Source organism: Galeopterus variegatus, unplaced genomic scaffold (genome assembly GCF_000696425.1).
Source record: "Galeopterus variegatus unplaced genomic scaffold, G_variegatus-3.0.2 Scaffold143, whole genome shotgun sequence".
In the NCBI taxonomy this organism is placed as follows: domain Eukaryota; kingdom Metazoa; phylum Chordata; class Mammalia; order Dermoptera; family Cynocephalidae; genus Galeopterus; species Galeopterus variegatus.
In genome coordinates, this window is record NW_007726254.1 from 1,036,899 (window position 1) to 1,050,389 (window position 13,491).

At 38.0% G+C, this 13,491-nt stretch overlaps 1 protein-coding gene across 1 annotated transcript in view; it reads right to left on the minus strand.

The window, feature by feature from the left end:
- NFX1 (nuclear transcription factor, X-box binding 1) overlaps positions 1-13,491 on the minus strand; it is an 86,662-nt gene that overhangs the window by 33,506 nt on the left and 39,665 nt on the right. The window contains exons 10-13 of the mRNA XM_008590985.1: positions 8,295-8,392; positions 5,074-5,104; positions 1,983-2,062; positions 937-1,045 (exon numbers count right to left, since the gene is read on the minus strand). Coding sequence (XP_008589207.1) covers positions 937-1,045; positions 1,983-2,062; positions 5,074-5,104; positions 8,295-8,392 — 318 coding nt within the window. The remainder of the gene's footprint in view (positions 1-936; positions 1,046-1,982; positions 2,063-5,073; positions 5,105-8,294; positions 8,393-13,491) is intronic.

Consider the following 13,491-nt stretch of genomic DNA (forward strand, 5'->3'; position numbering starts at 1 on the left):
TGACAGAGAACAAAAACATTCAACTCCTTTCTGAAGTGACTGATTTTTGGTGTAATATTAAAGAAGAATATCTACAATTATTTCAAAAAGGTTTTAAAGCACTTTTCCCTTTTCCAACTCATTATCTGCATGAGTCTAGATTTTTCTCATATGCCTTGATAATATGGCAACAGATTGAATGCAGCAGCAGACATGAGAATCCAGCTATCTTCTATAAAACTAGGCATATATTATTCTTACTATTTATAAGAAAATACAGCTTTATTATTTTTTTTGACCTTTCAAAAAAAATTTTTTTATTGTGGTAACATATGTAGCATAAAATTTTCCATGTTGCCATTTTAAATATACAAGTCAATAATACTAATTACATTTACAATGTTGCATAACCATTACCACTAGCTTTATTTTTTTTAAAAAAAATGTTATTTATGTTAACATGAAACGGATATATTACTATTATCTTAAAATGAACTAATAAATTATTTTTTAAATTTCTCAGTTTGAATTTCTAATATGGTAGATATAGATAGATATAATTCACATAAAAAGAGCTCCTTGGAGTCCTCAATAATTTTTAAGAATGTAGATAAGTCCTTAGAACAAAAAGCTTGCAAACTGCTGCTAATAATACAGAGAAAGAAGATTGCTGAGAACAGAACCTAGGTCAATAATATATGAGGCAGGCAGCAGAGGAGGAATCCATCAGTGAACCAAGCCCCATTTCAGGATCATCGCTCACATCCCAAGTTCCAAACATTCAGGGACTACAATACAACAGTAGGAATAAAATTTTTTAAAAAGTCTCAACATATCTGAAATACTAAGCCTTAGTTCAATAATCCACAACAATCTAAGCAAATCGATTTCTCAAAATACATTATGCCTGAATTTCTAGAAAACTCTTATAATAAAGTATACAGTGAAGACACTCACTGGCTTGCCAGCAAGTCTGACAGTTCCCACGATGACAAGGTTCTTCACACCTATGAAGACCACAACGGAGTTTCCTCCCACAAATCAAAGGACACTTGTGCTCCTTATCCTGGAAAGACAGATCAATATTTGTTCACAGAATGGTCTCCGTTTTATGATTTCCATAAACAACAAGATTCATTTACGGATAACATGAAGCCTGGGAATAGCTTCAAAATAACCATGGAAGGGGGAGTACAGATTAGTCATGAGTTGATCACTACTGAAGCTAGCTGTTGTGTATAAAGGACTCACAATACTAGTTTCTGCTTTTGTGTGTGTTTGAAATTTTCAATAATAAGAGTAACAGTTTAGGCCTTGAAACACTGGTTTGTAAGTCTTGGAATACAGCACAATTTCATCACTCTTCACCTTGTCACTATATAAACTTTTAAATAACAATTATGTATTTTATATACATACATGTACATACACATATATGCATATGTATATATGACAAGATAACACAGTACCAATAGCCAGGTAGTACCTCCTTTAATTAGTCCCACAGAAGTGAATATTTCAAATAAATGAAACTTGCTCCTTTAAAAAATGCCATACTGGGCCGGCCCGTGGCTCACTTGGGAGAGCGGGGTGCTGACAACACCAAGTCAAAGGGATCTTACTGGTCATCTTTTAAAAAATAAATAAATAAATAAATAATGCATATTCATTTTGCCTACTAATCTGATCCAAGGAATACATGACACCTAAAGCCTGAGTTGCTAAGTCCAGGCCAGTTTGTGTTGGAACAACACACAATCCCCTGCAGAGAAAGGACTGTGTACTCATCTATTGGTTTTGGACTCTGGGGCCTGAGGCCTAAAAATGCCCAGTCCATCTCTCTGCTGAGCAGGAGCTGGGACTATAAGAGACCTCTGATTGCTGCTTAGGGGACCCTCCCAATGATTTCTAAATCCAGGCTGCATTCCAGATGGCTGAGGCTTCCAGAAGCCCAGGTGCTGGATGACTGGAATCTGATTGTGCCCAATGATAAGTCTACTTACCACACAGCATATCTCATTACATTTATGTCGTCCACACAATCGTTTCTTGTTGCACCTCTTGTCACAAATAAATGTAGCATCTGCTGTGGCCAATCAAAAAAAAAAAAAACAGGCAAAGGATATGAACATTCATTCAACAAATATTTGAGTGAATACCGACTAAAGAAATACAAATTACTAATGTAAATAAATTAGTGATGGTGAAAATGCATACTAAAATAAGATATAATTTTTCTCCTGTCAAATTGTCAAAAAATAGAAAACAGTAAGACCAGGTAATACAAGTATATGGTATGGGTGAAGGTGTGAAGAAAAAGGTGGACCCAAGAGATGGGCATATAAACTTTAAGAGTACATGTGTATGTATCAAAAATTTAAGTAGTAATTCCATTTTAAGGAACCCTTCCTACAGATATACTTTCAGAAGTGGCTAGGACACCAAAGGCACAAGCTACAAAAGAAAAAAATGTATAAGTTGGACTTCATCAAAAGCTTTTGTACATCAAAGGAAACCATCAAGAAAGTGAAAAGACGACTCACATAACAGGAGAAAATATTTGCAAGTCATGTATTTCATACGGGTCTAGGATCCAAAATATATAATGAGCTCTTTCAACTCAACAACAAAAAGAAACAATCCAATTAAAAAATAGGCAAAGGACCTGAAGAGACCCATTTCCAAAGAAGATATACAAACAGTCAGAAAGTACATGAAAAAATGTTCAACAACATCAGTCATTAGAGAAATGCAAACCCAAACCACAAGATATCATTTCACGTACTTTGGATGGCTATAATTTGAAAAAACCCCAAAATAACAAGTGTTGCCAAGGATGGGGAGAAATTGGAACCCTCATACATTGCCAATAGAAATGTAAAATGGTGGGCCGGGCCGGCCCAGTGGCGCACTCAGTAGAGTGCGGCGCTTGGGAGTGTGGCAGCGCTCCTGCCGAGGGTTCGGATCCCATATAGAGACCGGTCCGCTCACTGGTTGAGTGCAGTGCGGGCGCGACACCGAGGGTTGCAATCCCGTTGCCGGTCGCGGTACGGGCGCGACACTGAGGGTTGCGATCCCGTTACCGGTCACGAAAAAAGACAAAAAAGAAAAAAAAAAAGAAAGAAACGTAAAATGGTGCAGGCACTGTGGAAAACAGTATGGTAGTTCTTCAAAAATTAAACACAGATTTACCATAGGATCCAGCAATTCTACTCCTAGGTATATACCCGAAAGAACGGAAAACAGGTATTCAAACAAAAATTTGTGTACAAATGTTCATAGTAGCACTATTTACAACAGCCAAAAAGGTGGAAACAACACAACTATTTATCAACCGATGAATGGATAAATAAAATGTGGTATACTCATAAATGGAATATTATTCAGCCATAAAAAGGAATGAAATACTGATATGCATTACAATATGATGAACCTCCAAAACATGCTAAGTGAAAGAAGCCAGGCACAAAAGGTTATATATTACATGACTCCTCTTATATGGAATACTCAGAAAAGGTAAATCTGTAAAAACAGAAAGCAGATTAGTGGTTGATGGACAATGGCTGAGCGGGGAAGGAATGTTTAATAAATACAGGATTTCCATCCCAAGGGCTACTGGAAAAGAAAAACTAAACATCTCAAGTGGAAAATTTGGGGCCCCATCAAGAAGTGTCATTTGGGAACAGAGTAGTTCGTCCCTTGGATTATAATAACTCTGTTGGATTATAACATTTTTATACCTTGGTCTTCAGTGAAGAAATTGAGCTATCAACTCTGGTGGTTAAGGTAAGCTTAATAACCTTGGTACTCTGACTACCTGAGGATTGCACTACCTCTTAGAAGTTGGACTAATGTGTATGAATGCTATCTTTTGCCTTTTTAATAATGTCTTTTAAAAATGAATTAGCTCTGCTGTACGTGTTTATGAACTCTTTGGGCGGGGAAATAGGAGCTTCTCCAGATTTTTAAATTTGTAATAAAGGCAGTTTTTAAAAATAAAAAAAATACAGGGTTTCCTTTCAGGGAGTGGAAAAGGTTTTGGAACTAGATAGAGGTAATAGTTGCACAACATTGTGAATATACTGAATGCCAGTGAATTGTATACTTTAAAATGGTTAATTCTATGTTATGTAGATTTTACCTAAAGAAAAATTGGACTAGATGCTGAAATGGGTAAAGTAATATTTGAGATTTGTTTTCAAAGTACTTGAGCTCTCTTCTTGACTAAAATAAGAGCTTTTATTTTGCATGTACTTATCTCCCATCACTTTTCCAAAAATGTTTTAAGGTGACTTAAGCAAGACTATGTGACGGCTATCAAACAGGGACAGAACCAAGAGTATGAAATCAGGATTAAGGACTACGGAAGAAACAAATAAGAAGGCTGCTAGCTGAAACCCTGCTCTAGGTATCCAGCAGTCCTATCAAGCCTTAGGAGGATCAAGCATCAGAGTCAGTACATAAAGTTTACTTCCTTAGGGTATTATTTTCCTTCCCTCCATGTTCCCCCAACATTTTATTATGAAAATTTCAAACATATAAAAAAGTTGAAGCAATTTTACAGTGAACACCTATATACACTCTACCTATATTCTATTATTAACATAATTTTTTTCACATATTTATCCATTCTTCTATCCATTCATCAATTTATTTTTTTAAATTGCATTTCAAAACAAACTCTAGGCATGAGTACACTTAACTTAAATTTTTCAGTATTTTATTAATTAGAATTCAATTTATGACTCTTTTCTTTTGAAGTAAAACTTATACAATGAAATGCACAAATCTTTTTTTTTTTTTTTTTTTTTTTTAAAAGATGACCGGTAAGGGGATCTTAACCCTTGACTTGGTGTTTTCAGCACCACGCTCACCCAGTGAGCGAACCGGCCATCCCCCTATGGGATCCGAACCCGTGGCCTTGGTGTTATCAGCACCACACTCTCCCGAGTGAGCCACAGGCCGGCCCCGAAATGCACAAATCTTAAGTGTACCTTCACTGAATACTGACAAATACATAGCCCAACCCCCTATCAAGAGATAGAACATTACTTCCACCTCAGAAAATTCCCTCATTACCCTTCCCAGTCATACCTTCACTTTTGAGACTGGTACAAGGAAGCTCCTACAGAAAAAGGAAAAGAAACAGTAACAACTTCAGGAATAACTGAAACAACACAACTATAGTACAGTGCTAAATGTAACACGTATATCCCAAATACCCTGTATTTCTCTGACAGTCACTTATTCACCAACTTCACTTGTCTGGAGCTAGTCCAGTCCCTATATTAACACACTTACAACAACGTGATCCCAGGCTTACTGACTTTTCATCAAATGCAGTTCTAACAATCTTTGTGGTCTGGTCTCCAAACTCAGAGCAGATTAGGAATTATAAAATCCGAATGGAAAGAGGGGCTGCTAAAGGCATGCAAAGCAAAGAGAAGTAATTGCTTGACAAGGGTGCAGACAGAAAAAGCCATAAAAAGCAGATGTAAAAATTGAAAATAGGTAATAATCTGAGGCCATTTAATGCAGCGGCCAACAGCTCTATACATTCAAGGGCACCCCTGACAACACTGCTGAACTGTAGCAAAGTGGAATACTGCCAATCTTTGGCCTTTAAAGTTTCATTACTGTGGTTTCAATTATGTGTGAATGTCCCCAAACGTCTATTGCATATAATTCTGCTGAGGCATGATCCTGAATAAAGTGTGGTTTAGCTGGTGTGTGGGGAGCGAGTCAGTCATGCAGGGTAGAATGAGCCCGAATGGCTGCCCAGCATCTACATCCAAATTTGGCTTTGATGTCATTTTCAGGTTGCCACATAATCAGAAGCTAGCAAAATGATAAAAAAACATTCCTTCTTAGTAAAAATGACCATGGGCAGGGAGTTGGGGGGTGGGGAAGCAGCTACTAGAGTTGACAACAGATGTGAAGATGTCTAAGAAACTGAAGGTTCTTGGCTAGAAAATATACATTTTAGATAAAATTAATCGGCTGAGATTGATGATATGAAAAAGTTTCCCATATGCTCTCTATAGATACAAAGCAAAAGTGACTCATGAAACTCCTCGAGTAAATACTCCCATCAAAGCACACTGGATTGAACAGAAAAACTTATATGCTGGAGTGGTATCTATGAATGTGGGAAAAGGTAGAACTCTCATTAATCCCTCCACATGAATTACCAATGAAAACTTAAGTACAGCATTCTTTACTAAGAGATAGTAAGATATAGCATACACTTTTCAAAGACTCCCACCAAAGTGATAAAACGAAAGCAACCTTTGAAGCTTTAAGAAATGTTTTATTTATCTAGAAAAAACACTTCTGTGGAAAAGCCCATTCCATTACAAAAACATTTCATTAAAAAATCCATATCCATGAAAAATCTAGTTAAACAATGAGGTAATAATTATCAGCTTTTTGAGGAGATTTTTCACTTTGTGAAAAGGGTTTAACGGAATTCATATTGTTAGTGAGCTCCTCCAACAATTATAGAAAAGACTTTTATTTGCAAAACTTCAGTTTACACATAGCTTTTCAAGAATACACTCACTGCCATGGGGTCCACTATTAGAGAGAGTGAGGACAAAGAGTGAATGAGAAGCAAGAAAGCAAAGAGATAGAGAAGGGGATTGCTGCGCTGAGAAAAAAGCAAAGTGACAGCAGCCATTTCTAGCTTACACATCCCAACCATGCCTGTAATTCCTGGTCATGAAGAGAGTTCTAGGCATTACTAAACTTATGATTACTAAATCACACTATCTCATAGTCTTTAATCTGGTATTTATGAAGTAAAAACTGGTTCTGTACTAGACATCTGAAATACCTCCACTACCTAATGTATACTGCGATTTCTTTCAGGAAAAAAACTCCACAGCCTGTTATACAACTTTTGCCACATGTAAACTGTGCTCCTTTTACATTTTTTTCTTTTCCTCTGAAGCTTATCTATATTAAGCTAGCTTCCAATTTATGAACTATAACCTCAGAATCATTTACAAATCAGTTGTTGCCCAGACCTTGGGCTGTATTTAACAAATAAAAATAACTATTTAGAATTCTGTCTCCATCCTGCCCTGTGTTCTGCTGGGACAGGTGCTCATATGCACTGAAATGACCAGATGTAGGTCAAAAAGCAGGACAGTTCAACACACAGGGTGTTCCACAAGCTGGATCACTCAAAGACTTCCATAGGAAGGTTTCCTGCCTCTCCAGGTTACAGACATAAGAATGAGCACTACAGCATAACTTCAAAATGGTAAGATGCCTCTTTTATAACACAAAGTCTAATCAAAACTACCCAGGGCAGAAAGTGAAAACTGATAAAACAGTTGTACAGTAAAGATTTAACCTTACCCAAAGAGAAGTCTGGCCTTTGTATTTGACTTCTGAGAGGTAATATCTAAGCCTAGTGGAATGCCATGCCTGATGGGAGTGTCATTGTTTGCCTGGAGTCTTGGGTCATGGTAGTCTGATAATATGATTTTAAGAGCAGGCTGGCCACACTGGATAGTCTTTGGGTCTGGCAGTATTAATAAACCTTTGGAGAGACTGGAGACTGAGATCAGTCACATGGGCAGTAAACCATGCCTACATGATAGAGCCCCAGTAAAAACTCTGAACACCCAGGCTTGGGTGAGCTTCCCTAGTTGGCAGTACTCTGTGCACACTGTCACACATTGATGCAGTCACACAATAAAGCTCCACACTTGGTACTTTCTTGGACTCTGCCCTACATATTTCTTCTCTGGGCTGATTTTAATGTTTCCTTTCCTTGTAAAAAACTGTAACCATGAGTACAACAGCTGTCAGTGAGTTTGGTGAGTCCTTCTACCAAATTATCAAGTCTTGAGGGTGGTCTTGGGGACCACTGAACTTGCAGTTGGTTATCAGAAGTGGGTGATCATGTAGACTGTTCTAATTTAGCAGCTGTCTAAACTCTTGCAGTAGGTGTCAGAAGTGAGTACGGTCTTGTGAACTGTGTTCCCTCTAACTTCTTAGTTGGCTAACTTCTTGCAAAAGTGCTATTGTTCATCTTTTCAGGCATCTAGAATTATCACACTTGTATATGATACAGCTATCTGTAAACTTGCCTTATCCCCACTACTGACCTCTGATCCTTGAGTGCCGCAATCTGTGCCTCCCCTCAATCCTACAACTAGCCCACAGCAGGTGTCACTATATACTGGCTGAATTCAATCATAGTATGATGGGAATAAAACTAAGTTATTTTGATTCCTCCCCTCCCATAATCACCATTTTAAAAGACACTGATGGCAACAACTCTAGCATTGTTTAGGATTTACCTTTGTTCTGAAAGAGCATCTGCAGGAAATAACTGATGTGCGAGAGCATGGTCCACAGTCTCCTTCATGGCAGAGCTTTTCACAGGTATGAATGAAATCTTTAATAAAAATGAAAAGAGCTGGGAATGAAAGTTACTCATTTTCATACTCCCAAATCCACTAGCCATATTGGTCTCCCACCTCTACTCCCTGTGACTCCAGAATCAGAACTGAGGGAAGAAGGATGTAGTCAATGCTTCTCCCCCTATCTTCTCTTCATCTGCCAGGCTGGGCCTTTTCTGACAAGTACAGGGCCTAGCATTGGTCACTGGGATATGCTTTGGAGTGCATGATGCTTTGCCTAAGTGAAAGAATAGATCTTCTGACTCTTTCTTTAGGCCCCAAGTCTCTAGGTCAGACTTGGATCTCCTTAAAATTGTAGCCATGGATAACTTTACTAAAATGCTCTTGACATCTGGGGATCATAAATAATCAGAAGTCATGATCCATAATCTCTCTGACTCAAGTTCTGTGAATGTCTGGTGATGGGTGGCCTGCATTCACTCTACTAAACTAGGCATAGGACAAGTCCCATTTCAAGGACCCCTCGGGAACCATCTGTAGTCTCTTCCACCTTTAACTTTCAGCCTCACTGCACCCTTGACTCTAAAGTCTGTCTCATGAAGAGAGCACACAGTTGGATCTTTATCTTTTTGTCCAGTCTGAAAAATCTCTGCTTTTGTTTAATCCACTCACATTTAATGTTATTATTGATATAGTTGGATTTATGTCTGCCATTTTACTTTTAGTTGTCTGAATGTCTAATGCCTTCTTTGTTCATCTAATCCTCCTTTACTGCTTTCTTTTGTATTAAGTCAATATTTTCTATAGTGAAACATTTTTATTCCTTTAATGGTATTTTTCACACTTTTTTGGAGCTACTTTCTTTTTTTCCTACTATTTAAAAAATTTTCTTAGTATCAGAAAACCATTCAGTGGAGGTTTTGTTTGTTTACTAAAAATAATTAGTATACAATAAACTGTACATATTTAAAGGGTTGAGTTATTTTCTTAATGGCTGCTCTACGGCTTAACATATGTACCTTTCCAGAATCTACTTCGGATTTATATTAATTCCAGTGAGATACAGAAGCTTTACTCTTATATAGTGCAATTCTTCTTCTCCCCTTTTGTGCTATTATTGCTATACGTATTATATCTATGAGTGTTACAAATCCAACACCACATTGTTAAAATTATAACTTTATATAATGTTATATCTGTTAAAGAAGTTGAGAAAAGAGAGCAAGTATATAATTATAGTTTGTAATGTTTATCTTATTTACTATTTCTGGTTTTCCTCATTTGCGCCTGTGGACCTAAGTTACCATCTGGTATCATTTCCTCATTCCCATACAATTTAGATCCCATCCATCTCCTTTGTGATATTACGGTCAAATATATTTCTATAGACAGGCCTAACAATACAATTATATACATATTACTTTTTAGAATTGTTTTAAAATCAGTTGAGAGAAAAAGAATATGCATTTATACTGTCTATTCTAATTACATAATTACCTTTTCTAGTGCTCTTTGTTTTTCATATGAATTTGAATTTCCTGGGCTTATTTGCTTTTAGCCTGAAAAACTTATTTTGGTATTTATTGTAATGCAGGTCTTGCCTGCTAGCAGTAACTTCTCTCAGCTTTTGTCATTCGTGGAAGGTAGTTTCACGGGATATAAGATTTTTGGTTGGCAGTTTTTCTCTTTCACTACTTTGAATATATCATCCCACTGCCTTCCAGTTGTGATGTGTTCTCCATTGTGTCTGAAGTGAGACACATTCACTTCTCCCTTGTGAGAAGTCCACTGTTAATCTTATAGAGGTTTCCTTACCTGTGATGAGTCATTTTTCTCTTGCTGCTTTCAAAATTTTCTCCTTGTCTTTGGCTTCAGCATTTTTATTTTGTTTCTGTGTATGGATCTCTTTGGATTTATCCTACTTGGAGTTTATTGAGTTTCTTGAATGGGTAGACTAATGCTTTTCAATAAATTTGAAAGTTTTCATCCATTATTTCTTCAAATGTTTTTCGGCTCCTTTTTACTCTCCTCCTCATATTCTCATTACACGCATGTTGATATGCTTAGGGGTGTCTCACATTTCTCTGAGCCTCTCACATTTCATTTTTCTTAGTCTTATTTTCTCTCTGTCCTTTAGACTATATAATCTCTATCAATCAATCTTCGTGTTCATTGATCATTTCTTCTGCCAGTTCAAATCTACTGTTGAGCCCCTTTAATGAATTTTTAACATCAGTTATTGTACTTTTCAACTCCAGAACTTCTATTTGGTTCTTTTTTATAATTGCTATCTATTTACTGATACTCTCTATTTGATGACACACTGTCTTTACGCATGGTTTTCTTCAGTTCTTTGAACATATTTATAATGGGTATCAATGTCTTTGTTAAATCTGCTATCTGGTCACTCTCACTGGCAGTTACCGTTGCCTGCTTTTTTCCCCTACTTCTTTGCATACCTCACAATTTTTTTCTTGGATATTCGATATTTTAACTAATACAAGGGACCCTTGAATAACGCAGGGGTTAGGGGCGCCAACCCCCTGTGCAGTCAAAAATTTATGTATAACATTTGACTCCCCAAAAGCTTAACTACTAAAAGCCTACTGTTGACTGGAAGGGAGCCTCACCAATAACATAAATAATTGATTAACACTTATTTTGTATGTTATATGTATTACATACTGTACTTTTACAATAAAGTAAGCTAGAGAAAAGAATATGTTTGTGTACATTTCTTTTGACTGTGAATAGCATGTATGTATGGTCTGTTTGTGTGCATAAATTTTGATAAATTTTAACTTTTCATAATAGATGTGTATATTTTATGGTAGTAAATGATAAAATAGATTAGCATCCACATATATTTTATGCATTCATGACATACGTTTTCTTAATTTTTTCAATATTTCTAGGCTATGCTGTTTGTGAGTTTTTTCAAATTGTTGCAAATCTCCAAAAAATTTTCCAATATATATATATATATTTTTTTTTCTTTTTGTCTTTTTTTCATGACTGGTAACGGGATCGCAACCCTCGGTGTCGCGCCCATACCGTGACTGGCAATGGGATCGCAACCCTCGGTGTCACGCCCGCACCGCGCTCAACCAGTGAGCAGACCAGTCTCTATATGGTATCCGAACCCTCGGCGGGAGCGCCACCGCGCTCCCAAGCGCCGCACTCTACCGAGTGCGCCACTGGGCGGCCCCTCCAATATATTTATTGAAAAAAATCCACATGTAAGTAGATTCACGAAGTTCAAATCCATGTTGTTCAAGGGTCAATTGTATATTGTAGCAACTTTGGTTAATGCTTCCCCTCTCCACAGGTTGCTTTCCTTGTGCTTTGCTTGTTTGTTTACTTGTTTTGTAACTTGGCTAGACTACTTTAGTTACGCCTATTTCCCCTATAGTATGAAGCCACTGGTGTCACTTTTTTTTTTTTTTTTTTTCCTTGTTTTTCATTTTGTTCATTTGTGGCGTCACTCTTTGGACAGCACAACCCTAGGGGTGCACACTCATCCTGGGATGACAGATTTTAGCAGGGCTCTCTTTGACTGTCTCTCTCCCTGATCTCTGTTAAACTGTGTGCTTCATTTGGATTGTCCTCAGCCCTAAGGCTCCACTAATTGCCAGCTCTATTGTTTTTGACAATGCCCTGGGGCACAGTTTCATCCAATTTACTTTGGGCAAGGGTAGTATTTGAAGCAAGTCTCTGAGGTTTGTTCTGACCCTAGGAGAGCTCCTTTTAGCCATCTCTTTCCCTGATTCTCTCTGATAAACTAGCAGGCCTACAGTTTAGCTTATTGCTCTTAATTAAGAGGAGTTATTATTTTCTATTTTCTAAAGTGTCCTTAGGCCAGACTTTGTGTCAAATAGTTCTTTTGGGAGTACTTTGGAGCTCTTTTTTCTTATGGACTACCTCTCCTCCTGAAAAAAGTCTCTGAGGCACTACTCTGGGTACTGGGTGGGACAATAGCTTCTGGTCTTCTTGGCTTGCTTCTCTCTCAGCTAAAACCTCTGCCCTATGAGTGAGCTGGGGGTGGGGGGGATGGTCAGGGCCCCAGTATTCTGCTGCAAATGGGGAATAGCCTCCATCCTATTGTTGAGGCTAGGTGGAAGAAGGGAGTCCTCAAATTCTCAGCTGCACTTACCAGAAATTTAGCCTCAACTTGGAGTTGGAGGGGGTAAGAAATGTTGGCAGTCGGCCCCTCCCAGTGACCCTGCCTGGAAGATGAGGGGAGAAGAAGCCCTGTCTGCTTGGCCAACACTTACCCTGAATGAAGTTTCCGTCAAGCTGAGCTGAGGGGAGAAGTGAGGGAGCAGGTTGTGGCTCAAATGCCACAGACCTTTGCAGTTGCTTACTGAGTTTTAGATTTTCTCTTCATTTGATGTATGCCCTTAAGACAATTTCCAAAGACTTTAAATGGTTGATTTTTTATAGTTTTCCCCAGCTTTACTTGTTTAGCTGTGGAGTGGATCAATAGGAGCTCCTCATGCTACCATCTTGAAAGTAGAACTCTATCCATAATCTCTGAAGCTACGTCTCTGGGATAGAAATTTCCTACTGGGTGAGATACTAAAAGATCTAAATAAGCTCTCTACTGACAAGCTAGGTCTGAACAAACTTGAGACCCATTGTTACCAAGCCACAGGCTTGCCTTTGATCTTCTCGATACAACTTAGTCTAGTTTCTTAAAAGTAATTAAAAATCTGCTGAAGTATAGTGGTTATCCTCTAATTCCTTAACCTGGTCTTGTCCCAACCCAAAGTCTGTTATTGACAGTTACTACCCTTTTCTTGCTTAAGTCTGCTTGCATTACCCATTTCACATTTCCTTTTTCTCTCACTGCCAACAGGATCTTGAGCCTCAGGGTAGGATTTCTGGTAATTATATATGAAATTCTTACAAAACGGACCCATGTGCTTTCTGAAAAGGGAGGAATTTTACCATCCTTCTTGATTTAGAAGTCAGTTGACCTCCATTTCACAGATACATTTTAATGGTAGACAGAGAACGAATAGACAATTGGTTTTCCTAGTGCAGCTAGAACGTATTGAAATATGAGAAGGGGCCGGCCCGGTGGCGCACTCGGTAGAGTGTGGCGCTTGGGAGCGCAGCGGCGCTCCCGCCG